Genomic DNA, 26,623 nt, shown 5'->3' with positions numbered 1-26,623 from the left:
CAACCGTGACACCCCTTATACTGAAACATTCTACACTCCACCCCAACCGGAGCCATGTGATCTCCTGGGAGAGGCAAAAACCAGATAAAAACCCAGGCCAATTTAGGGAGAAAAAATCTGGGAAAATTCCTCTCCAACACATCCAGGCGATCGACACTAGTCCAGGAGATCACCCTGGCCGTATTCTATTCCCTGCAGTACTTACCATTATATCTGCTCCGTCCAACAAAAGGTCATCCAGTCTAATCCCAATTACCAGCTCTAGGTCTGTAACCCTGCAGGTTACTGCACTTTAAGTGACCATCCAACCATCTCTTAAAAGTGGTGAGGGTTTCTGCATCCACCACTCTTCCAGGCAGCGAGTTCCAGATCCCCACAACCCTCTGTGTAAAGAAGCCACCCTCAAATCCCCTCTAAACCTTCCAGCAACCACCTTAAAACTATGCCCCCTCATAATAGACCCCTCCACCAATGGAAATAGACCCTTACTATCCACTATGTCCAGGCCCCTCAATATTTTGTTGACATCGATGAGGTCTCCTCTCAACTTCCTCCGTTCCAATGAGAACAAACCCAGCCTATCTAATCGGTCCTCATAACTAAGATTCTCCATTCCAGGCAGCATCCTAGTAAATCTCCTCTGCACCCTCTCAGGTACAATCAAATCCTTCCTGCAATATGGCAACCAGAACTGCATGCAGTACTCCAGCTGTGACCTAACCAAAGTATTATACAATTTAAGCATAACCTCCCTGCTCTTATATTCTGTCTCTCGGCCAATAAAGGCAAGCATTCCGTATGCCTTCTTAACCACCTTATCCACCTGGCCTGCTACGTTCAGGGATCTGTGGACAAGCACTCCAAGGTCCCTTTGTTCATCTACATGATTAAGTGGCCAACCGCTTAATGTGTATACATACCCTTTCCTTATTAGCATTCACAAAATGCATCAAAGGGGGATAGAAAGGTGTTTCTGCGGTCGCAACCGAGACTCGAGGATGGTATGTTGCCTCCCTGGTGCAAGGGTCAAGGATGTCTCGGAGCAGCTGTCGGCATACTGGAGGGGGAGTGTGAACAGCCAGTTGTCGTGGTACATACAGGTACCAACGATAAAGGTAAAAAACGGGATGAGGTACTACAAGCTGAATTTAGGGAGCCAGGAGTTAAATTAAAAAGTAGGACCTCAAAGGTGGTAATCTCAGGATTGCTACCAGTGCCACGTGCTAGTCAGAGTAGGAATCGCAGGATTGCTCAGATGAATACGTGGCTTGAGGAGTGGTGCAGCAGGGAGGGGTTCAAATTCCTGGGGCATTGGAACCGGTTCTGGGGGAGGTGGGACCAGTACAAACCGGACGGTCTGCACCTGGGCAGGACCGGAACCAATGTCCGAGGGGGAGTGTTGGCTGGTGCTGTTGGGGAGGAGTTAAACTAATATGGCAGGGGGATGGGGACCAATGCAGGGAGACAGAGGCAAATAAAATGGGGGCAGAAGCAAAAGATGGAAAGGAGAATGGTAAAAGTGGAGGGCAGAGAAACCCAAGGCAAAAATCTAAAGCGGTGACATTGCAGAAAAAGTCTAAAGGGACAAAGGGTGTTAAAAAGACCAGCCTGAAGGCTCTGTGCCTCAATGCGAGGAGTAGTCGTAATAAGGTGGATGAATTAACTGCGCACGCAGCTATTAACGATTATGATATAATTGGGATTACGGAGACATGGCTCCAGGGTGACCAAGCTGGGAACTCAACATCCAGGGGTATTCAGCATTCAGGAAGGTTGGACAGAAAGGAAAAGGAGGCGGGGTAGCGTTGCTGGTTAAAGAGGAAATTAACACAATAGTAAGAAGGGACATTAGCCTGGATGATGTGGAATCTGTATGGGTGGAGCTGCGGAATACCAAAGGTCAGAAAATGCTCGTGGCAGTTATGTACAGACCACCAAACAGTAGTAGTGAGTTTGGGGATGGCATCAACCAGGAAATTAGGGATGCATGCAATAAAGGTACAGCAGTTATCATGCGACTTTAATCTACATATAGATTGAGCTAACTAAGCTGGTAGCAATGCGATGGAGGAAGATTTCCTGGAGTGTATTAGGGATGGTTTTCGAGACCAATATGTCGAGGAACCAACGAGAGAGCTGGCCATCCAAGACTGGGTGATGTGTAATGCGAAAGGACTAATTAGCAATCTTGTTGTGCGAGGCCCCTTGGGGAAGAGTGACCATAATATGGTAGAATTCTTTATTAAGATGGAGAGTGACACAGTTAATTCAGAGACTAGGGTCCTGAACTTAAGGAAAGGTAACTTCAATGATTGGCTTGGATAGACTGGCAAATTATACTTAAAGGGTTGACAGTGGATAGGCAATGCCAGACATTTATAGATTACATGGATGAACTTCAACAATTGCACATCCCTGTCTGGAGTAAAAATAAAACAGTGAAGGTAGCTCAACCGTGGCTAACAAGGGAAATTAGGGATAGTGTTAATCTCCAAGGAAGAGGTTTATAAATTGGCCAGAAAAAGCAGCAAATCTGAGGACTGGGAGAAATTTAGAATTCAGCAGAGGAGGACAAATTGTCTAATTAGGAGGGGAAAATAGAGTATGAGAGGAAGCTTGCAGGGAGCATAAAAACTGACTGCAAAAGCTTCTATCGATATGTGAAGAGATAAAGATTAGTGAAAACCAACATAGGTTCTTTGCAGTCAGAATCAGGTGAATTTATAATGGGGAACAAAGAAATGGCAGACCAATTGAACAAATACTTTGGATCTGTCTTCACTAAGGAAGACATATAACCTTCCGGAAATACTAGGGGTTCGAGGGTCTAGCGAAAAGGAGGAACTGAAGGAAATCCTTATTAGCCAGGAAATTGTGTTGGGGAAATTGATGGGATTGAAGGCCGATAATTCCCCAGGTCCTGACAGGCTGCATCCCAGAGTATTTAAGGAAGTGGCCCTAGAATTAGTAGGTGCATTGGTGATCATTTCCCAACATTCTATTAACTCTGGATTAGTTCCTATGGACTGGAGGGAGAGAGAAAACTGGTAATTATAAACCGGTTAGCCTGACATCAGTGGTGGGGTAAAAGTTGGAATCAATTATTAAAAATGAAATAGCAGCGCATTTGGAAAGCAGTGATAGGATCGGTCCAAGTCAGCATGGATTTATGAAAGGGAAATCATGCTCGACAAATCTTCTAGAATTTTTTGAGAATGTAACTAGTCGAGTGGACAAGGGAGAACCAGTGGCTGTGGTGTATTTGGTCTTTCAAAAGGCTTTTGACAAGTCCCACACAAGAGATTAGTGTGCAAAATTAAAGCACATGGTATTGGGGACAATGTACTGACGTGGATCGAGAACTGGTTGGCAGACAGGAAGCAGAGAGTCAGGATAAACAGATCCTTTTCAGAATGGCAGGCAGTGACTAGTGGGGTGCCGCAGGGCTCAGTGCTGGGACCCCAGCTCTTTACAATATACATTAATGATTTAGATGGAGGAATTGAGTGTAATATCTCCAAGATTGCAGATAACACCAAGCTGGGTGGCAGTGTGAGCTGTGAGGAGGATGCTAAGAGGCTGCAGGGTGACTTGGACAGGTTAGGTGAGTGGGCAAATGCATGGCAGGTGCAGTATAATGTGGATAAATGTGAGGTTATCCACTTTGGGGGCAAAAACTGGAAGACAGAATATTATCTGAATTGTGACAGATTAGGAAAAGGGGAAGTGCAATGAGACCTGGGCGTCATGGTACATCAGTCACTGAAGGTTGGCATGCAGGTACAGCAGGCGATGAAGAAGGCAAATAGCATGTTGGCCTTCATAGTTCGAGGATTTGTGTATCGGAGCAGGGAGGTCTGACTGCAGTTGTACAGAACCTTGGTGAGGCCACACCTGGAATATTGTGTTCAGTTTTGGTCTCCTAATCTGAGGAAGGATGTTCTTGCTATTGAGGGAGTGCAGCAAAGGTTCACCAGACTGATTCCCGGGATGGCAGGACTGACATATGTGGAGAGACTGAATCAATTGGGTTTGTATCCACTGGAGTTTTGAAGAATGAGAGTGGATCTCATAGAAACATATACAATTCTGACGAGATTAGACAGGTTAGATGCAGGAAGAATGTTCCCATTGCTGGGGAGATCCAGAACCAGGGGTCACAGTCTAAGAATAAGGGGTAAGCCATTTAGGACCGAGATGAGGAGAAACATCTTCACTCAGAGAGTGGTGAATCTGTGGAATTCTCTACCGCAGAAAGTTGTTGAAGTCAGTTCATTAGATATATTTAAAAAGGGAGTTGGATGGGGCCCTTACGGCCAAAGGGAGCAAGGGGTATGGAGAGAAAGCAGGGATGGTGTACTGAGGGAATGATCAGCCATGATCTTATTGAATGGCGGTGTAGGCTCGAAGGGCCGAATGGCCTACACCTGCAAATAATTTCGATGTTTCCACCTTTCTCACACTTCTCTGAATTAAATTCCATTTGCCACTGCTCTGCCCAGCTGACCATTCGATTGATATCCGCCTGCAGCCCATGACTTTCCTCTTCATTATCAACCACACAGCCAATTTTAGCATTGTCTGCAAACTTCTTAATCCTACTCTCTATATTCAAATCTAAGTCATTGATATATGCCACAAAAAGCAAGGGACCCAGTACTGAGCCTTGCGGAACCCCACTGGAAACATCCTTACAGTCACAAAAACATCCATCAACCATTACCCTTTGCTTCCTACCTCCAAGCCAATTTTGGATCCAACTTGCCACTTTGCCCTGTATCCCATGGGCTTTAACCTTCATGACCAGTCTACCATGTGGGATCTTATCTAAAGCCTTGCTAAAGTCCAAATATATTACATCGTACACACTGCCCTCATCGACCCTCTTGGTTACTGCCTCAAAAAAGTCAATCAGGTTAGTCAAACAGGATCTTCCCTGAACAAATCCGTGCTGACTGTCCCGAATCAATCCTTGCCTATCCAAATGCAGATTTATCCTGTCTTTTAGGATTTTTTCCAATAGTTTTCCCACCTCTGACGTTAGGCTGACAGGCCTGTAATTACTCGGCCTATAACTTTTGTCCCTTATTAAACAAGGGTACTACATTAGCAGTTCTCCAATCCTCCGGCACCTTGCCCAGATCCAAAGAGGACTGGAAAATGATGGTCAAGACCTCGGCTATTTCCTCTTTTAATTTGCTGGGATGCATTTCATCCGGGCCTGGGGACTTATCTACTTTCAAACCTGCTAACCCCTTTAATACTTCCTCTCTCAGTATATTTATTTCCTCCAGAATATTACACTCCTCCTCTATAGCAGTATCCGGATTACCTCTTTCCTTTGGATTGCTACCAGTGCCACGTGATAGTCAGAGTAGAAATCGCAGGATAGCTCAGATGAATACGTGGCTTGAGGAGTGGTGTAGAACGGATTCAAATTCCTGGGACATTTGAACCGGTTCTGGGGGAGGTGGGACCAGTACAAACCGGATAGTCTGCACCTGGGCAGGACCGGATCCAATGTCCTAGGGGGAGTGTTTGCTCGTGCTGTTGGGGAGGAGTTAAACTAATATGGCAGGGGGATGGGAACCTGTGCAGGGAGACAGAGGAGAGTAGAATGGGGGCAGAAGCAAAAGATAGAAAGAAGGAAAGTAAAAGTGGAGGATAGAGAAACCCAAGGCAAAAAGCAAAAAGGGCCACATTGCTGCAAAACTCCAAAGGGGCAAAGTGTGTTACAAAGACAATCCTGAAGGTTCTGTGCCTGAAAGTGAGGAGTATTTGGAATAAGGTGGACGAATTAACTGCGCAGATAGCAGTTAATGAGTATGATGTAATTAGCATCACAGAGACGTGGCTCCAGGGTGACCAAGGCTGGGAACTCAACATCCAGGGGTATTCAACATTTTGGGAAGGATAGACAGAAAGGAAAAGGAGGTGGGGTGGCGTTGCTGGTTAAAGAGGAAATTAATGCAATAGTAAGGAAGGACATTAGCTTGGATGATGTGGAATCGGTATGGGTGGAGCTGCGGAATACCAAGGGGCAGAAAACGCTAGTGGGAGTTGTGTACAGACCACCAAACAGTAGTAGTAAGGTTGGGGACAGCATCAAACAAGAAATTAGGGATGCGTGCAATAAAGGTACAGCAGTTATCATGGGCGACTTTAATCTACATATTGATTGGGTTAACCAAACTGGTAGCAATGCGGTGGAGAAGGATTTCCTGGAGTGTATTAGGGATGGTTTTCTAGACCAATATGTGGAGGAACCAACCAGGGAGCTGGCCATTCTAGACTGGGTGGTGTGTAATGAAAAGGACTAATTAGCAGTCTTGTTGTGCGAGACCCCTTGGGGAATAGTGACCATAATATGGTCGAATTCTTTATTAGGATGGAGAGTGACACAGTTAATTCAGAAACTAGGGTGCTGAACTTAAGGAAAGGTAACTTCGATGGTTTGAGGAGTGAATTGGCGAGAATAGACTGGCAAATGATGCTTAAAGGGTTGACAGTGGATAGACAATAGCAAACATTTAAAGGTCACATGGATGAACTTCTGCAATTGTACAACACTGTCTGGAGTAAAAATAAAACGGGGAAGGTGGCTCAACCGTGACTAACAAGGGAAATTAAGGATAGTGTTAAATCTAAGGAAGAGGCATAGAAATTGGCCAGAAAAAGCAGCAAACCTGAGGACTGGGAGAAATTTAGGATTCAGCAGAGGAGGACAAAGGGTTTAATTAAGAGGGATGAAAATAGAGTATGAGAAGAGGCTTGCCGGGAACATAAAATCTGACTGCAAAAGCTTCTATAGATATGTGAAGAGAAAAAGATTAGTGAAGACAAACGTAGGTCCCTTGCGGTCGGAGTCAGGTGAATGTATAATTGCAAGTTGGCTCCAAAATTGGCTTGGAGGTAGGAAGCAAAGGGTAATGATTGATGGATGTTTTTGTGACTGGAAGGATGTTTCCAGGGGGGTTCTGCAGGGCTCAGTACTGGATCCCTTGCTTTTTGCGGTATATATCAACAATTTAGATTTGAATATAGAGAGTATGATTAATGCTTTTGTTCTGCATCCTTTTTTAAATAGGGGCGTTACATTTGCGGTTTTGCAATCCACTGCGACCGCCTCAGAATCCAGGGAATTTTGGTCGATTACAACCAAAGCATCCACTATTGCTGCCGCTACTTCTCCGAAGATGTAGGCGTCAGGTCCAGGGTGTAGTATCCCTGCACCTTACTACAAACTCACACGAGGCATGGATATATCAGACATGGTCACTCTGTGACCTTCACCTTTATTCCCAGGACCAAGGAGTACTGACCCTGGGTGGGACCTCCCCTTTTATACCTGGAAACCCAGGTGAGGAGTGTCTCCCGCAAGTTCACCCCCTGTGGTCAGGGTGTGCATTTCTAGGGTACAGGTACAGGGTGCATGAGTTACAGTTACATGACTATGTCATTGCAAGATGGTGAAATACATGACATCACCTTCCCCCTTTAGTCTTTTAGTTTCAGAGGTTAAGTCTATCGGGTGGTCTGCGCTCTCTCGTGGAGCGCTGCAGTTGTGACTCTGGTGGCTGAGCCTCAGCACGTGTCTCTGTCACTTGAGGTGATTCCGGCCTGTCCGGGCTGGCCGCCGGGACTGTGCATGCTGAGGGCTGTCTTTGTTGTTCATACGCTGGCAGTGGTGTGGGTGCTATCCCATCATGCCCTTCTTCAGGTTCCTCCGTGTCTGCACTGAACCTTGTCTTTCTTGGTCCAAGTGTTTGCGGCATATCTGCCCATTGTTTAGTCTGACCACCATGACCCTGTTTCTTTCTTTGCCAATTACGCTGCCCTCAAGCCACTTGGGTCCCAAAGCATGGTTAAGAACAAATACTGGGTCATCTATTTCTATACACCTCCCCCTTGAGCCTCGATCATGGAGCTCGGTTTGGGACTGGCGCTTGCCCTCAACAATGTCTGCCAGGTCTGGGTGAATGAGGGACAGCTGCGTCTTGAGCGTGCGTTTCATGAGGAGTTCCGCTGGCGGGACTCCCGTGAGCGAGTGCGGCCGGGACTTGTAGGCCAGCAGGAGGCGCGATAGGCGGTACTGAAGGGTGGGACCCTGGATACGTAGCATGTCCTGCTTTATGACTTGGACCATCCGTTCCGCCTGACCATTGGAGGCCGGCTTGAAAGGCGCTGTCCGGACGTGCTTGATACCATTGCCCGACATAAACTCCTGGAACTCATGGCTGGTGAAACACGGGCCATTATCGCTGACCAGGATATCCGGCAAGCCCTGGGTCGCGAAAACCGTACGCAGACTCTCCACGGTGGTGGATGTCGTGCACGAGTTTAATATGATGCACTCGATCCACTTCGAGTACGCATCGACAACGATCAGGAACATTTTCACCATGAACGGGCCCGCGTAGTCTACGTGAATACGTGACCATGGGCTGGTGGGCCAGGACCACGGGCTGAGTGGGGCCTCCCTGGGGGCATTGCCCAGCTGGGCACACGTCGTGCACCTGCGAACCCAGTGTTCCAGGTCTGAGTCAATCTCCGGCCACCATACATGTGACCGGGCAATGGCCTTCATTAACACGATGCCAGGGTGCTCGCTGTGGAGTTCCCTGATGAACGCTTCCTTTCCTTTCTGGGGCATGACTACCCGGCTGCCCCATAACAAGCAGTCGGCTTGGATGGAGAGTTCATCCATCCGTCTCTGAAACAGTCTGACCTCCTCGGGACACGCCCTGTGTGCGGGCGCCCAATCCCCAGTCAGGACACATTTCTTTATCATGGATAGGAGGGGGTCCCTGTTGGTCCAGAGTTTGATCTGGTGGGCTGTGATGGGGGAGCCCGCAGTGTCAAAAGCCTCAACGGCCATGACCATCTCAGCGCTCTGCTCCGACGTCCCCTCGGTAGTGGCCAGTGGGAGCCTGCTGAGTGCGTCAGCGCAGTTTTCGGTGCCTGGCCGGTGCCGTATGGTGTAGTCATACGCAGCCAGTGTGAGGGCCCAGCGCTGTATGTGAGCTGATGCATTAGCATTGACAGCCTTGCTGTCGGACAACAGGGATGTTAACGGCTTGTGGTCCGTCTCTAGCTCGAACCGTCTACCGAAGAGGTACTGGTGCATCTTTTTCACACCGTACACACACGCGAGTGCCTCCTTCTCGACCGCGCCCTATCCACGCTCTGCCTGGGAGAGCGACCTGGAGGTGTAAGCCAGTGGTTGGAGTCAGTCATCGTTACCCTGCAACACACACCCAAACCAGTAGGATGACGCATCGCATGTTAAAACCAGTTTTTTACAGGCGTCATACAAAGTCAACAGTTTGTTGGAACACAGCAGGTTCCTCGCCTTATTGAAAGCCCGTTCTTGACAATCCCCACAAAACCATTCACAACCTTTACACAGGAACATGTGTAACGGCTCCAACAATGTGCTTCAGTTCGGCAGAAAGTTCCCGAAATAGTTCAAAAGTCCCAGGAATGATCACAGCTCCGACGTGTTTCCAGGCCTGGGTGCCCGGTGAATCACCTCAGTTTTTGATTCAGTGGGCCGGATCCCGTGTACAGCAACCCTCCTGCCCAAAAACTCGACCTCTGGGGTCAAAAACACACACTTGGCCTTTTTCAGCCGCAAGCCTACCCGATCCAATCGGCGTAGCATCTCCTCCAGGTTGTGGAGGTGTTCCTCGGTGTCTCGACCCGTTATGGGAATGTCGTCTTGGAACACAATCGTTCCAGGGATGGACTTGAGCAAACTTTCCATGTTTCTCTGAAAGATAGCTGCTGCCGAACAAATGACAAACGGACACCTGTTGTAGATAAATAATCTCTTGTGTGTCGTGATGATGGTCAGAAGCTTGGATTCTTCAGTCAGTTCCTGAGTCATGTCGGCCAAAGTGAGGTCCAACTTCGTGAACAGCTTACCACCTGCCAGCGTGGCAAAAAGGTCCTCTGCTCTCGGGAGCGGGTATTGGTCTTGCAGCAACACTAGGTTGATGGTTGCTTTGTAGTCGCCACAAATCCTGACCGAGCCGTCTGCTTTAAACACAGGAACGATGGGACTGGCCCAGTCGCTGAATTCAACGGCCGAAATTATGCCCTCTCTGAGCCTGTCCAATTCACAATCAATATTTTTACGCATCACATACGGCACTGCTCTGGCCTTGTGGTGCACTGGTCTGGCGTCCGGAGTGATGTGTATCACTACTTTAGTGCCCTTGAACGTTCCGACACCGGGTTGAAACAGTGACCTGAATTTTTGCAGGACCTGTGAGCATGAACTTCGCTCCACGGATGAAATGACGTGCACTTCCCCCCATTTCCATTTCATCCCAGCTAGCCAACTCCTCCCCAAAAGCACGGAGCCATTTCCCAGAACGACCCAGAGTGGCAGCCGGTTCTGTGATCCATTATATGTTACCACCAAGTTTGCACTGCCCAGCACTGGGATGATCCCTTTGGTGTAAGTCCGTAGCTGCATCTCAATGTGTTCCAGTTTGGGCCTGCTAGCTCTGTGTGGCCATAGTCTCTCAAATTGTTGGCCGCTCATGAGTGACTGGCTCACTCCCGTATCCAGCTCCATGTGCACCGGGATGCCATTCAGTAAGACTTGCATCATCATGGGTGGCGATTTAGTGTATGAGCTGTGGACGTCAGCCACGTGAACCCGCTGAACTTCAGCATCCATGGCTTTACCCCAGGCATCATCCTGCATTGCAGATCCCTCGTCTGGTTCCTCTGTCTCGCAGATTAGCCTCGCTACTGCCTTTTTGCACATCCTGGCCAAGTGTCCACTGATATTACAAATCCTACAGGTATATTGCTGGAATCTGCAGCTTCTTGCATTGTGTCTACCCCCCACATCTCCAGCATGAGCTGAGATTGAGATTGTTGTTAACAAAGGGACTATTACCCGGCATTCCCCTTTGATTGCCCATTTGGCTGTTTCTAAGCACTCTGATGGTGGGTGTTAATGGTCCCATCGCGGGACGCATTGTTCCTCGATATGGCGTGAATTGCCAATCCCCTCTCCATTGTCCCTGTTGCAGGCCCACCCTAGAGCCTGTTGCTGCCTGGGCGGTTTCGAAATGCCCTTGCCTGCCTGCGGGGTCCTGAGCAGTTTTTACCATGTTAACTCCCTGGTCCATCGCCACGTTGGGACCAGGGTTGCGGGCGTAAATTAGCTTGGTCTCCTCTTCCCCTGCCATAAAGGTCTGAGCTTTCAATGCCGCCCCTTCTAAAGTCAAGTCCTTGGTCTCTATGAGCTTCCTGAAAATGCTGGCATGATTAATGCTCTCGATGGCAAAAGTCCCTTAATATCTCCCCCTGCAGGCATCAGAGAACTTACAGAAACTGACCAAGCACTGCAGGTCCGCCACGAAGTCCGAGACGTTTTGTCCCTCCCGGTGCCGGTGAGAGTAGAACCGGTGCCGGGCCATGTGTACACTACTTGCCGGCTTGAGATGCTCACTGATCAGCTGGCTGAGCTCTTCAAAAGACTTGTCCGCCGGTTTTTGGGGTGCGAGCAGGTCTTTCATCAGCGCATACGTCTGTGGACCACAGCTGGTCAGTAGATGCATACGTCTGTGGACCACAGCTGGTCAGTAGATGCATACGTCTGTGGACCACAGCTGGTCAGTAGATGCATACGTCTGTGGACCACAGCTGGTCAGTAGATGCATACGTCTGTGGACCACAGCTGGTCAGTAGATGCACCCTCCGCTTGTCAGCCGCTGTCTCTTCCAGCCAGTCCTTTGTGACAAAGCTCTGCTGGAGTCTTTCCACAAAGTCATCCCAGTCCTCACCCACACAGTAACGTTCCTCTGTGCCACCGGTGGCCATCCTCGTGGTTCGGTGATTCCCGTTTCTCGTCGCCAAATGTAGTGTCCCTGCACCTTACTACAAACTCACACGAGGCATGGATATATCAGACACGGTCACTCTGTGACCTTCACCTTTATTGGCAGGACCAAGGAGTACTGACCCTGGGTGGGACTTGCCCTTTTATACCTGGAAACCCAGGTGAGGAGTGTCTCCCGCAAGTGGACCCCCTGTGGTCAGGGTGTGCATTTCTAGGGTACAGGTACAGTGTGCATGAGTTACAGTTACATGACCAAATCATTACAAGATGGTTAAATACATGACACAGGGGACTTGTACGCCTTTAGTCCCATTATTTTACTGAGTACTACTTCATTAGCGATAGTGATTGTATGAAGTTCCAACCTCCCTACAGCCCCTTGCTTATCCACTATTGGGGTGTTTCAGTGGCTTCTACAGTGAAGACGGATACAATATATTTGTTGAATGTCTCTACCATTCCCCAGTCTCATCCTCCAGGGGAGGAACATTTACTTTAGCCACTGTTTTCCTTGTTATGTACCTGTAGAAACTCTTACTGTGTTTTTATATTTCGTGCTTGTTTCCTTTCATACTCTATCTTCCCTCTCTTTGTCAATTTTGTATTTGTTCTTTGCTGGCTTTTAAACGTTTCCCAATCCTCTGGTCTCCCACTGATCTTGGCCCATTGCAGGCCCTTGTTTTCAATGTGATGCCATCCCTTATTTCCTCAGTTAGGCACGGATGGTTGTCCCTTCTCTTACAGTCTTTCCATCTCATTGGGATATATTTTAGTTGCGAGTTAAGAAATATCTCCTTAAATGTCTACCACTGATCATCAACCGTCCCGTACTTTAATCTATTTTCCCAGTCCACTTTAGCCAACTCTGCCCTCATACCTTTGTTTTCTCAATAATTTAAGCTTAGGACACTGGTTTGAGAACTAACTTACTCACCTCCCAACAGAATTTCAAATTGAACCATGTTATGGTCATTCATTTCACTGCACCAGATCTAAGATAGCCTGCTCGCTGGTTGGATCCGCAATATGCTGTTCAAGGAAACCATCCAGGATACACTCTATGAACTCTTCCTCGGGGCTACGCTGGCCAATTTGCTTTGTCCAATCAATATGTAGGTTAAAATCGCCCAGGATTCTTTCGGTGCATTTATTACAAGCCTCCATCTGCCATGATCTTGCATGGCAGAGCAGGCTCAAGGGGCTCAATGGACTAATCGTGCTCCTATTTACTGCAAAAGCTTCCACAGATATGTGAAGAGAAAACGATTAGTGAAGACAGACATAGGTCTCTTGCAGTCAGATTCAGGCACTGATGTAAAGCCTGGCCGACAGGAGCTGCCATCGTACCTGGTGTTGGACCTCCTCCTTACCATGCTGGGTTGTGGGGATTGGTGCAGGGCCGGGCCGAGTGGCTCCCCCTAGCCACTCACTCACTGCTTTGGTGAACAAACCTCTATCTGCTGCTGACCTCGACTCTCGCTGTAAATCACCTGGCCTCACTTCTGGGAAGGGGAAGGTCAGTGACATCAACCAGCCAATGGGAATAGATCCTGCCGCCAGCTTTGTGCTGGGTACCAGAGCTGTATATGCTGTGCCGAGCGCGAGTGAGGACATCCACATGTGAGGCAGGGAGGGGTCCTGAGGAACACTACTCCATTGTCTAGGCAACGGATGTCGCCACCTTAGTGCAGGCGGGAGACCAGCTACTTTAGGTGGTACTTTAGGGGGTGCCATCCTTTTGCAGGTCACTGCTGACCTTGCAGAGGATCCTGACAGATTGTCACTCCCCGCCCAGGGAGCCCTGTGTAGACAGTGTGTGAGTGAGTGTGATAATATTCACCATGAGTGAGAGTGACTCGGACACAATGGGCCTTAAATTCCGGCCTCACCAGGTCAGGCCCAAGTGTACATGCCCCGGAAACCGGCTTTTCCGATCTGTCAAAGATTTCTCCATATGGATTCTCCATATCCCGGGGAGAAGACCATTTGTGTGGGTGAGATTGGGTCATTTGCCCAAATCATGCCCAGAGAATGTCCTTCAAACTCTTAAACCAGGTAAAAGCAGGTCGATACATTACTTTTACCAGTGTAAGAGTTCTAAAACATATCAAAAATGAACTGAAATACATATTTTTACAGTAAAAACCCTTTCCACCAAGGATCATTTATTTTAAACCTTATTGAAACATGTTAAAAAAATTCCAAAAAATATTTTTTTTTCCAAAACATTTAATTGACTTTAATTTCAATTAATTTTAAATATGTGAGGTGTTTTTTAATTTATTCTGTTGCTTTTCAATATTGAGGTGTTTATTCACATTGATAATAATGGGAACTCTGAAAAAGCGAGTTGCCATTATTATCACTGAGAATACTGCAGCGTGATTGGTGCTTCAGGCCCATGTGACTCCAGCTTTACTGTACGTATGGGGAAGGCCATTTCCCTAACGCTACACATGGAATGAAGGTCTCGGATGGGAATCGAAGGTTTACGTAAAATATCCTCCGGTCGGAGGCATTTGTCCGAAGGAAGCCCCCAACCGGGATTTCCCCCCCATTATCTGGTGGCATTGAGTTCTGAGGCTGTAAAGTCTCTGCTGCTTCTTATCGTTTAATGCATTTTACAATTACAACAAAGGGATATTTCAGCACATTCTTCCACTGCTCCCGGAACTTAGTCTGTGTCACGGCGTAAATCCCAGTGTTTGTACAGCAACTCAGCTGCTGCAGCATGTATCCCAGTTCAGTTGCAAACATAGGGAAATCTATATGTTGTGTAATCCAACCAATCCGGTTTGTCACAAGAGCCACCATATATATTGCCCATAGCAGGATGAAATTCCCCGAGATAACAAACAATAAAATCATGGATTTCCTGCGACTCTCCATCTCGGGGTCTCTGGGACTCTCCCCACTGCTGTGACCCCGGAGTCTCCTGCGAGCTCTGCTGGCCAGTAAAATGTGTCTGACAGTGAGAGCATTGAGCAGCAGGATCAGAATAAATGGGACACACGGGGTTAGAATATAATGAAGTAGTTCGAATACTGCCCAGCCCAGTGATGTATAATTAGTGTAATACACATCACAAAACCAGGGGTTGTTACCAAGCACATACCTACTCATGAACATAAAATACCAGGGTATGTTCTTTAAACAGCTCAGCACAGTCACTGTTCCCAGAACCACAGCCGCCGTTCTCTCGGTGCTATATTTAGTTTTCAGCTTCTGGCAACAAATGGCCACAAATCGATCGAAGGTGAAAGTGATGGTGAACCAGACAGAACAGTCTGTGGCTGCATAGAGCAGGACGGCGTGGATATTACACAGGGGGATGGAATACACGAAAATAAACTGTTCCTTATAACGAATCGGAATGTGCCTCAGTATCAGATCCAGGATCACCACCAGTAGATCCGCTGTTGCCATGGCCACCAGGTAACGAGTGACACATTTGGAGAGTCCACACTTTCCCCGGGACAGGATCATTATCGTCACTAAGTTCACTGTGAGGAAAGGAAATAACCAGTTAAATTAAACATCAGGCTGGGAGCAAGAGCAGAAGATTGATGGGATTCGGTCTGCAATCTGCAAATCATTAGTGACATGAAATGATATAATCTAATTCTCGTACCTGAGGAAATGAATGCAGGGTTTATTGCAAAAATAATAAGGAATCAATAAATGAAATGGGGATAAAGACAACATGAAATGAACAGATGTTTGATCAATGAGACATTAAATGATAGATCTACCTTTAGCTCAGCAGGCAACAACACTGCCCGAGGTAACAGGGACACACGGGTCAAGAACCTCTCAGGAAGCCTTCGTGTCCCGGGATCAGTCAGCACCGAGAGCGGTGGGATTCGCTTCTGTGCCGCTGTGTTGGTGGGAGGGGGCGGTGATTGGGGGAGAGGGAGGGAGACCCTCATTGTATTCTTGCTCCTGCTGAGGATATGGATTCGAATTCGAACTGAAAGTGAGTGTAACAGAAATAAACATCGACTGCAATTTTGGCGTGCAATAATTACAGGTGGTTCTACTTAAAATGTATGAAGCTAATATGACGATGTTAGGTTATTAAATACAAATGTACAGCAGTTGGAAAGATAACTGGGCTGCAGGAAGTGTATTGAACAATGAGCTTTACACCTTTTTGTTGAAATTGTCGCTCATTGAAAGTAAGAATTTCCGAATAACATGGCAAAGAATGGACTCTGAATAAAATAAATGGTTATCATTGACCAGGGAATGTCCAACTAAATGCTTTGTTTTCGCATCGAAATCGGACGACTTATTCCACAGGTAAAGTGCTGCCCAATGTTTCTGTAAAGTATCTGAACACAAATGGATAAGAGTTATTCTTGTTTTCTTTCACATGTTGGTTTCCAACTTGTGCATCGTATATTAGATGGAAAAATATCAAAGGATTGTTTGATCATTAATACTTCAGTTACAATCAGCTGACATTCTTTATGCTGAATGAAAGCAGGGTACAATAGAGAATTACTCCGATTCTCACTGAGAGACCCACTGAGCTGTGGCAGACATACATGAGAGTCAATTGTAAACTCAAAACAAAGATTGCAAATAAATGTCTGGAAATCTGACTGAATGAGCATTTAGTGAGGATCAAAATGACCCTGATAAAACTGTTCCAACCATCAGAAGCAGTGGCAGTAATGCAGAACTGGAGAATGTGGAAAATGAGGCACTGGCTGGAACTGAATGATTCGAAACATGGAAACATAGAAAATAGGACCAGGAGTGGGCCATTCGGCCCTTCGAGTCTGCACCACCATTCAATATGATCAAGGCTGATCCTCTATCTCAACACCATACCCCGCTTTTCCCTCATACCCCTGGATGCCCTTTATAGAAATATAGAAAATAGGAGAAACATAGAAAAAAGGAGATATTTCAGTGATTTAAGAAGATGTGTGTGATCTGTCAGGATTTGTTCTTCGCACTGTGTGTAAGTAAACATGGCGAGCATTCGGTGAACACAACAGTAAAATACTGTGGATGATGAACGTCTGAAATAAAAATAGAAAATCCGAGAGATAATCACCAGGTCAGCCAGCATCAGAGGAGATAGAAACACAGTGACTGTTTCAGGTCAATCACCTGTCGTCATTTGGTGACAAGTTCCCGAAACTTCGAAAACCTGCTTCTGATCTGATCCAAATGTGCAGTGTAGTGAGGATTCTGAAATTCAGGAAATAAAGTGTCTCATCCAATATCTTTGCTTGAGTTCAATACAGAACATTTGAATCTTGATGGGCCAATATCATTTACATAATCAATAGCCGACAGCACGGTGATGGACAGTAGTGAGGTAACAGATACAATATCGGTGAGGTCCAGATACACTAACAGTGAGGTACCAGATACACTAACAGTGAGGTACCAGATACACTAACAGTGAGGTACCAGATACACTAACAGTGAGGTACCAGATACACTAACAGCGAGGTACCAGATACACTAACAGTGAGGTACCAGATACACTAACAGTGAGGTACCAGATGCACTAACAGTGAGGTACCAGATACACTAACAATGAGGTACCAGATACACTAACAGTGACTTACAAGATACACTAACAGTGAGGTACCAGATACACTAACAGTGAGGTAACAGGGACACTAACAGCGAGGTACCAGATACACGAACAGTGAGGTACCAGATACACTAACAGCGAGGTACCAGATACACTAACATCGAGGTACCAGATACACTAACAGTGAGGTACCAGATACACTAACAGCGAGGTACCAGATACACTAACAGCTAGGTACCAGATACACTAACAGCGAGGTACCAGATACATTAACAGTGAGGTACCAGATATACTAACAGTGAGGTACCAGATACACTAACAGCGAGGTAGCAGGGACACTAACAGTGAGGTACCAGATACACTAACAGTGAGGTACCCGATACACTAACAGCTAGGTACCAGATACACTCCCAGTGCGGTACCAGATACACTAACAGCGAGGTACCAGATACACCAACAGTGAGGTACCAGATACACTAACAGTGAGGTACCAGATACACTAACAGCTAGGTACCAGATACACCAACAGTGAGGAACCAGATACACTAACAGTGAGGTACCAGGGACACTAACAGTGAGGTACCAGATACACTAACAGTGAGGTACCAGATACACTAACAGCGAGGTACCAGATACACCAACAGTGAGGTACCAGATACACTAACAGTGAGGTACCAGGGACACTAACAGTGAGGTACCAGGGACACTAACAGTGAGGTACCAGATACACTAACAGTTAGGTACCAGATACACTAACAGTGAGGTACCAGGGACACTAACAGTGAGGTACCAGATACACTAACAGTGAGGTACCAGGGACACTAACAGTGAGGTACCAGATACACTAACAGTGAGGTACCAGGGACACTAACAGTGAGGTACCAGGTATACTAACAGTGAGGTACCAGGGACACTAACAGTGAGGTACCAGATACACTAACAGTGAGGTACCAGATATACTAACAGTGAGGTACCAGATACACTAACAGCGAGGTAGCAGGGACACTAACAGTGAGGTACCAGATACACTAACAGTGAGGTACCCGATACACTAACAGCTAGGTACCAGATACACTCCCAGTGCGGTACCAGATACACTAACAGCGAGGTACCAGATACACCAACAGTGAGGTACCAGATACACTAACAGTGAGGTACCAGGGACACGAACAGTGAGGTACCAGATACACTAACAGTGAGGTACCAGATACACTAACAGTGAGATACCAGATACACTAACAGTGAGGTATCCGATACACTAACAGCTAGGTACCAGATACACTCCCAGTGCGGTACCAGATACACTAACAGCGAGGTACCAGATACACCAACAGTGAGGTACCAGATACACTAACAGTGAGGTACCAGATACACGAACAGTGAGGTACCAGGGACACTAACAGTGAGGTACCAGATACACTAACAGTGAGGTACCAGATACACTAACAGTGAGGTACCAGATACACTAACAGCGAGGTACCAGATACACTAACAGCGAGTTACCAGATACACTAACAGCGAGGTACCAGGGACACTAACAGTGAGGTACCAGATACACTAACAGCCATGTACCAGATACACTAACAGTGAGGTACCAGATACACTAACAGTGAGGTACCAGATACACTAACAGTAATGTACCAGATACACTAACAGCGAGGTACTCGGGACACTAACAGTGAGGTACCAGATACACTAACAGCGAGGTACCAGATACACTAACAGCGAGGTACCAGATACACTAACAGTGAGGTACCAGATACACTAACAGCGAGGTACCAGATACACTAACAGTGAGGTACCAGATACACTAACAGTGAGGCACCAGATATACTAACAGCGAGGTACCAGATACACTAACAGTGAGGTACCAGATACACTAACAGCGAGGTACCAGATATACTAACAGTGAGGTACCAGATACACTAACAGTGAGGTACCAGATACACTAACATTGAGGTACCAGATATACTAACAGTGAGGTACCAGATACACTCACAGTGCGGTACCAGATACACTAACAGTGAGGTACCAGATACACTAACGGTGAGGTACCAGATACACTAACAGTGAGGTACCAGATACACGAACAGTGAGGTACCAGATACACTCACAGTGCGGTACCAGATACACTAACAGTGAGGTACCAGATACACTAACAGTGAGGTACCAGATACACTAACAGTGAGGTACCAGATACACTAACAGCGAGGTACCAGATACACTAACAGTGAGGTACCAGATACACTAACAGCGAGGTACCAGGGACACTAAAAGTGAGGTACCAGATACACCAACAGCGAGGTACCAGATACACTAACAGCGAGGTACCAGATACACTAACAGTGAGGTACCAGATACACTAACAGTGAGGTACCAGCGACACTAACAGAGAGGTACCAGATACACTAACAGGGAGGTACCAGATACACTAACAGTGAGGTACCAGATACACTAACAGTGAGGTACCAGATAGACTAACAGTGAGGTACCAGATACACGAACAGCGAGGTACCAGATACACTAACAGCGAGGTACCAGATACACTAACAGTGAGGTACCAGATACACTAACAGCGAGGTACCAGATACACTAACAGCGAGATACCAGATACACTAACAGCGAGATACCAGATACACTAACTGTGACGTACCAGATACACTAACAGTGAGGTACCAGATACACTAACAGTGAGGTACCAGATACACTAACAGTGAGGTACCAGGGACACTAACAGTGAGGTACCAGATACACTAACAGTGAGGTACCAGGGACACTAACAGCGAGATACCAGATACACTAACAGCGAGGTACCAGATACACTAACAGTGAGGTACCAGATACACTAACAGTGAGGTACCAGATACACTAACAGTGAGGTACCACATACACTAACAGTGAGGTACCAGATACACTAACAGCGAGGTACCAGATACACTAACAGTGAGGTACCAGTTACACTAACAGCGAGGTACCAGATACACTAACAGCGAGGTACCAGATACACTAACAGTGAGGTACCAGATACACTAACAGCGAGGTACCAGATACACTAACAGTGAGGTACCAGATACACTAACAGCGAGGTACCAGATACACTAATAGTGAGGTACCAGATACACTAACAGTGAGGTACCAGATACACTAACTCTGACGTACCAGATACACTAACAGTGAGGTACCAGATACACTAACAGTGAGGTACCAGATACACTAACAGTGAGGTACCAGGGACACTAACAGTGAGGTACCAGATACACTAACAGTGAGGTACCAGGGACACTAACAGCGAGATACCAGATACACTAACAGCGAGGTACCAGATACACTAACAGTGAGGTACCAGATACACTAACAGTGAGGTACCAGATACACTAACAGTGAGGTACCACATACACTAACAGTGAGGTACCAGATACACTAACAGCGAGGTACCAGATACACTAACAGTGAGGTACCAGTTACACTAACAGCGAGGTACCAGATACACTAACAGCGAGGTACCAGATACACTAACAGTGAGGTACCAGATACACTAACAGCGAGGTACCAGATACACTAACAGTGAGGTACCAGATACACTAACAGTGAGGTACCAGATACACTAACAGTAATGTACCAGATACACTAACAGCGAGGTACTCGGGACACTAACAGTGAGGTACCAGATACACTAACAGCGAGGTACCAGATACACTAACAGCGAGGTACCAGATACACTAACAGTGAGATACCAGATACACTAACAGCGAGATACCAGATACACTAACTGTGACGTACCAGATACACTAACAGTGAGGTACCAGATACACTAACAGTGAGGTACCAGATACACTAACAGTGAGGTACCAGGGACACTAACAGTGAGGTACCAGATACACTAACAGTGAGGTACCAGGGACACTAACAGCGAGATACCAGATACACTAACAGCGAGGTACCAGATACACTAACAGTGAGGTACCAGATACACTAACAGTGAGGTACCAGATACACTAACAGTGAGGTACCACATACACTAACAGTGAGGTACCAGATACACTAACAGCGAGGTACCAGATACACTAACAGTGAGGTACCAGTTACACTAACAGCGAGGTACCAGATACACTAACAGCGAGGTACCAGATACACTAACAGTGAGGTACCAGATACACTAACAGCGAGGTACCAGATACACTAACAGTGAGGTACCAGATACACTAACAGCGAGGTACCAGATACACTAATAGTGAGGTACCAGATACACTAACAGTGAGGTACCAGATACACTAACTGTGACGTACCAGATACACTAACAGTGAGGTACCAGATACACTAACAGTGAGGTACCAGATACACTAACAGTGAGGTACCAGGGACACTAACAGTGAGGTACCAGATACACTAACAGTGAGGTACCAGGGACACTAACAGCGAGATACCAGATACACTAACAGCGAGGTACCAGATACACTAACAGTGAGGTACCAGATACACTAACAGTGAGGTACCAGATACACTAACAGTGAGGTACCACATACACTAACAGTGAGGTACCAGATACACTAACAGCGAGGTACCAGATACACTAACAGTGAGGTACCAGTTACACTAACAGCGAGGTACCAGATACACTAACAGCGAGGTACCAGATACACTAACAGTGAGGTACCAGATACACTAACAGCGAGGTACCAGATACACTAACAGTGAGGTACCAGATACACTAACAGTGAGGTACCAGATACACTAACAGTAATGTACCAGATACACTAACAGCGAGGTACTCGGGACACTAACAGTGAGGTACCAGATACACTAACAGCGAGGTACCAGATACACTAACAGCGAGGTACCAGATACACTAACAGTGAGGTACCAGATACACTAACAGCGAGGTACCAGATACACTAACAGTGAGGTACCAGATACACTAACAGTGAGGTACCAGATACACGAACAGCGAGGTACCAGATACACTAACAGCGAGGTACCAGATACACTAACAGTGAGGTACCAGATACACTAACAGCGAGGTACCAGATACACTAACAGCGAGATACCAGATACACTAACAGCGAGATACCAGATACACTAACTGTGACGTACCAGATACACTAACAGTGAGGTACCAGATACACTAACAGTGAGGTACCAGATACACTAACAGTGAGGTACCAGGGACACTAACAGTGAGGTACCAGATACACTAACAGTGAGGTACCAGGGACACTAACAGCGAGATACCAGATACACTAACAGCGAGGTACCAGATACACTAACAGTGAGGTACCAGATACACTAACAGTGAGGTACCAGATACACTAACAGTGAGGTACCACATACACTAACAGTGAGGTACCAGATACACTAACAGCGAGGTACCAGATACACTAACAGTGAGGTACCAGTTACACTAACAGCGAGGTACCAGATACACTAACAGCGAGGTACCAGATACACTAACAGTGAGGTACCAGATACACTAACAGCGAGGTACCAGATACACTAACAGTGAGGTACCAGATACACTAACAGCGAGGTACCAGATACACTAATAGTGAGGTACCAGATACACTAACAGTGAGGTACCAGATACACTAACTCTGACGTACCAGATACACTAACAGTGAGGTACCAGATACACTAACAGTGAGGTACCAGATACACTAACAGTGAGGTACCAGGGACACTAACAGTGAGGTACCAGATACACTAACAGTGAGGTACCAGGGACACTAACAGCGAGATACCAGATACACTAACAGCGAGGTACCAGATACACTAACAGTGAGGTACCAGATACACTAACAGTGAGGTACCAGATACACTAACAGTGAGGTACCACATACACTAACAGTGAGGTACCAGATACACTAACAGCGAGGTACCAGATACACTAACAGTGAGGTACCAGTTACACTAACAGCGAGGTACCAGATACACTAACAGCGAGGTACCAGATACACTAACAGTGAGGTACCAGATACACTAACAGCGAGGTACCAGATACACTAACAGTGAGGTACCAGATACACTAACAGTGAGGTACCAGATACACTAACAGTAATGTACCAGATACACTAACAGCGAGGTACTCGGGACACTAACAGTGAGGTACCAGATACACTAACAGCGAGGTACCAGATACACTAACAGCGAGGTACCAGATACACTAACAGTGAGATACCAGATACACTAACAGCGAGATACCAGATACACTAACTGTGACGTACCAGATACACTAACAGTGAGGTACCAGATACACTAACAGTGAGGTACCAGATACACTAACAGTGAGGTACCAGGGACACTAACAGTGAGGTACCAGATACACTAACAGTGAGGTACCAGGGACACTAACAGCGAGATACCAGATACACTAACAGCGAGGTACCAGATACACTAACAGTGAGGTACCAGATACACTAACAGTGAGGTACCAGATACACTAACAGTGAGGTACCACATACACTAACAGTGAGGTACCAGATACACTAACAGCGAGGTACCAGATACACTAACAGTGAGGTACCAGTTACACTAACAGCGAGGTACCAGATACACTAACAGCGAGGTACCAGATACACTAACAGTGAGGTACCAGATACACTAACAGCGAGGTACCAGATACACTAACAGTGAGGTACCAGATACACTAACAGCGAGGTACCAGATACACTAATAGTGAGGTACCAGATACACTAACAGTGAGGTACCAGATACACTAACTGTGACGTACCAGATACACTAACAGTGAGGTACCAGATACACTAACAGTGAGGTACCAGATACACTAACAGTGAGGTACCAGGGACACTAACAGTGAGGTACCAGATACACTAACAGTGAGGTACCAGGGACACTAACAGCGAGATACCAGATACACTAACAGCGAGGTACCAGATACACTAACAGTGAGGTACCAGATACACTAACAGTGAGGTACCAGATACACTAACAGTGAGGTACCACATACACTAACAGTGAGGTACCAGATACACTAACAGCGAGGTACCAGATACACTAACAGTGAGGTACCAGTTACACTAACAGCGAGGTACCAGATACACTAACAGCGAGGTACCAGATACACTAACAGTGAGGTACCAGATACACTAACAGCGAGGTACCAGATACACTAACAGTGAGGTACCAGATACACTAACAGTGAGGTACCAGATACACTAACAGTAATGTACCAGATACACTAACAGCGAGGTACTCGGGACACTAACAGTGAGGTACCAGATACACTAACAGCGAGGTACCAGATACACTAACAGCGAGGTACCAGATACACTAACAGTGAGGTACCAGATACACTAACAGCGAGGTACCAGATACACTAACAGTGAGGTACCAGATACACTAACAGTGAGGCACCAGATATACTAACAGCGAGGTACCAGATACACTAACAGTGAGGTACCAGATACACTAACAGCGAGGTACCAGATATACTAACAGTGAGGTACCAGATACACTAACAGTGAGGTACCAGATACACTAACATTGAGGTACCAGATATACTAACAGTGAGGTACCAGATACACTCACAGTGCGGTACCAGATACACTAACAGTGAGGTACCAGATACACTAACGGTGAGGTACCAGATACACTAACAGTGAGGTACCAGATACACGAACAGTGAGGTACCAGATACACTCACAGTGCGGTACCAGATACACTAACAGTGAGGTACCAGATACACTAACAGTGAGGTACCAGATACACTAACAGTGAGGTACCAGATACACTAACAGCGAGGTACCAGATACACTAACAGTGAGGTACCAGATACACTAACAGCGAGGTACCAGGGACACTAAAAGTGAGGTACCAGATACACCAACAGCGAGGTACCAGATACACTAACAGCGAGGTACCAGATACACTAACAGTGAGGTACCAGATACACTAACAGTGAGGTACCAGCGACACTAACAGAGAGGTACCAGATACACTAACAGGGAGGTACCAGATACACTAACAGTGAGGTACCAGATACACTAACAGTGAGGTACCAGATAGACTAACAGTGAGGTACCAGATACACGAACAGCGAGGTACCAGATACACTAACAGCGAGGTACCAGATACACTAACAGTGAGGTACCAGATACACTAACAGCGAGGTACCAGATACACTAACAGCGAGATACCAGATACACTAACAGCGAGATACCAGATACACTAACTGTGACGTACCAGATACACTAACAGTGAGGTACCAGATACACTAACAGTGAGGTACCAGATACACTAACAGTGAGTTACCAGGGACACTAACAGTGAGGTACCAGATACACTAACAGTGAGGTACCAGAGACACTAACAGCGAGATACCAGATACACTAACAGCGAGGTACCAGATACACTAACAGTGAGGTACCAGATACACTAACAGTGAGGTACCAGATACACTAACAGTGAGGTACCACATACACTAACAGTGAGGTACCAGATACACTAACAGCGAGGTACCAGATACACTAACAGTGAGGTACCAGTTACACTAACAGCGAGGTACCAGATACACTAACAGCGAGGTACCAGATACACTAACAGTGAGGTACCAGATACACTAACAGCGAGGTACCAGATACACTAACAGTGAGGTACCAGATACACTAACAGCGAGGTACCAGATACACTAATAGTGAGGTACCAGATACACTAACAGTGAGGTACCAGATACACTAACTGTGACGTACCAGATACACTAACAGTGAGGTACCAGATACACTAACAGTGAGGTACCAGATACACTAACAGTGAGGTACCAGGGACACTAACAGTGAGGTACCAGATACACTAACAGTGAGGTACCAGGGACACTAACAGCGAGATACCAGATACACTAACAGCGAGGTACCAGATACACTAACAGTGAGGTACCAGATACACTAACAGTGAGGTACCAGATACACTAACAGTGAGGTACCACATACACTAACAGTGAGGTACCAGATACACTAACAGCGAGGTACCAGATACACTAACAGTGAGGTACCAGTTACACTAACAGCGAGGTACCAGATACACTAACAGCGAGGGACCAGATACACTAACAGTGAGGTACCAGATACACTAACAGCGAGGTACCAGATACACTAACAGTGAGGTACCAGATACACTAACAGCGAGGTACCAGATACACTAATAGTGAGGTACCAGATACACTAACAGTGAGGTACCAGATACACTAACAG

The 26,623-nt window shown here is 46.5% G+C and overlaps 1 protein-coding gene across 1 annotated transcript in view; it reads right to left on the bottom strand.

Annotated features, from left to right (window-relative positions):
* LOC139242169 (probable G-protein coupled receptor 139) overlaps positions 1 to 20,201 on the bottom strand; it is a gene marked incomplete at its 5' end in the record, with an annotated part of 56,890 nt that extends 36,689 nt beyond the window's left edge. Inside the window, 2 exons of the mRNA XM_070870262.1 lie at positions 14,495 to 15,366; positions 20,192 to 20,201. Coding sequence (XP_070726363.1) covers positions 14,495 to 15,366; positions 20,192 to 20,201 — 882 coding nt within the window. The remainder of the gene's footprint in view (positions 1 to 14,494; positions 15,367 to 20,191) is intronic.
* Positions 20,202 to 26,623: the final 6,422 nt, after the last annotated feature.

The sequence above is a fragment of the Pristiophorus japonicus genome, unplaced genomic scaffold (genome assembly GCF_044704955.1).
Source record: "Pristiophorus japonicus isolate sPriJap1 unplaced genomic scaffold, sPriJap1.hap1 HAP1_SCAFFOLD_124, whole genome shotgun sequence".
Taxonomy (NCBI): domain Eukaryota; kingdom Metazoa; phylum Chordata; class Chondrichthyes; family Pristiophoridae; genus Pristiophorus; species Pristiophorus japonicus.
The sequence above is the reverse complement of the archived record's forward strand: the minus strand, read 5'-3'. Positions and strand labels throughout refer to the sequence as shown.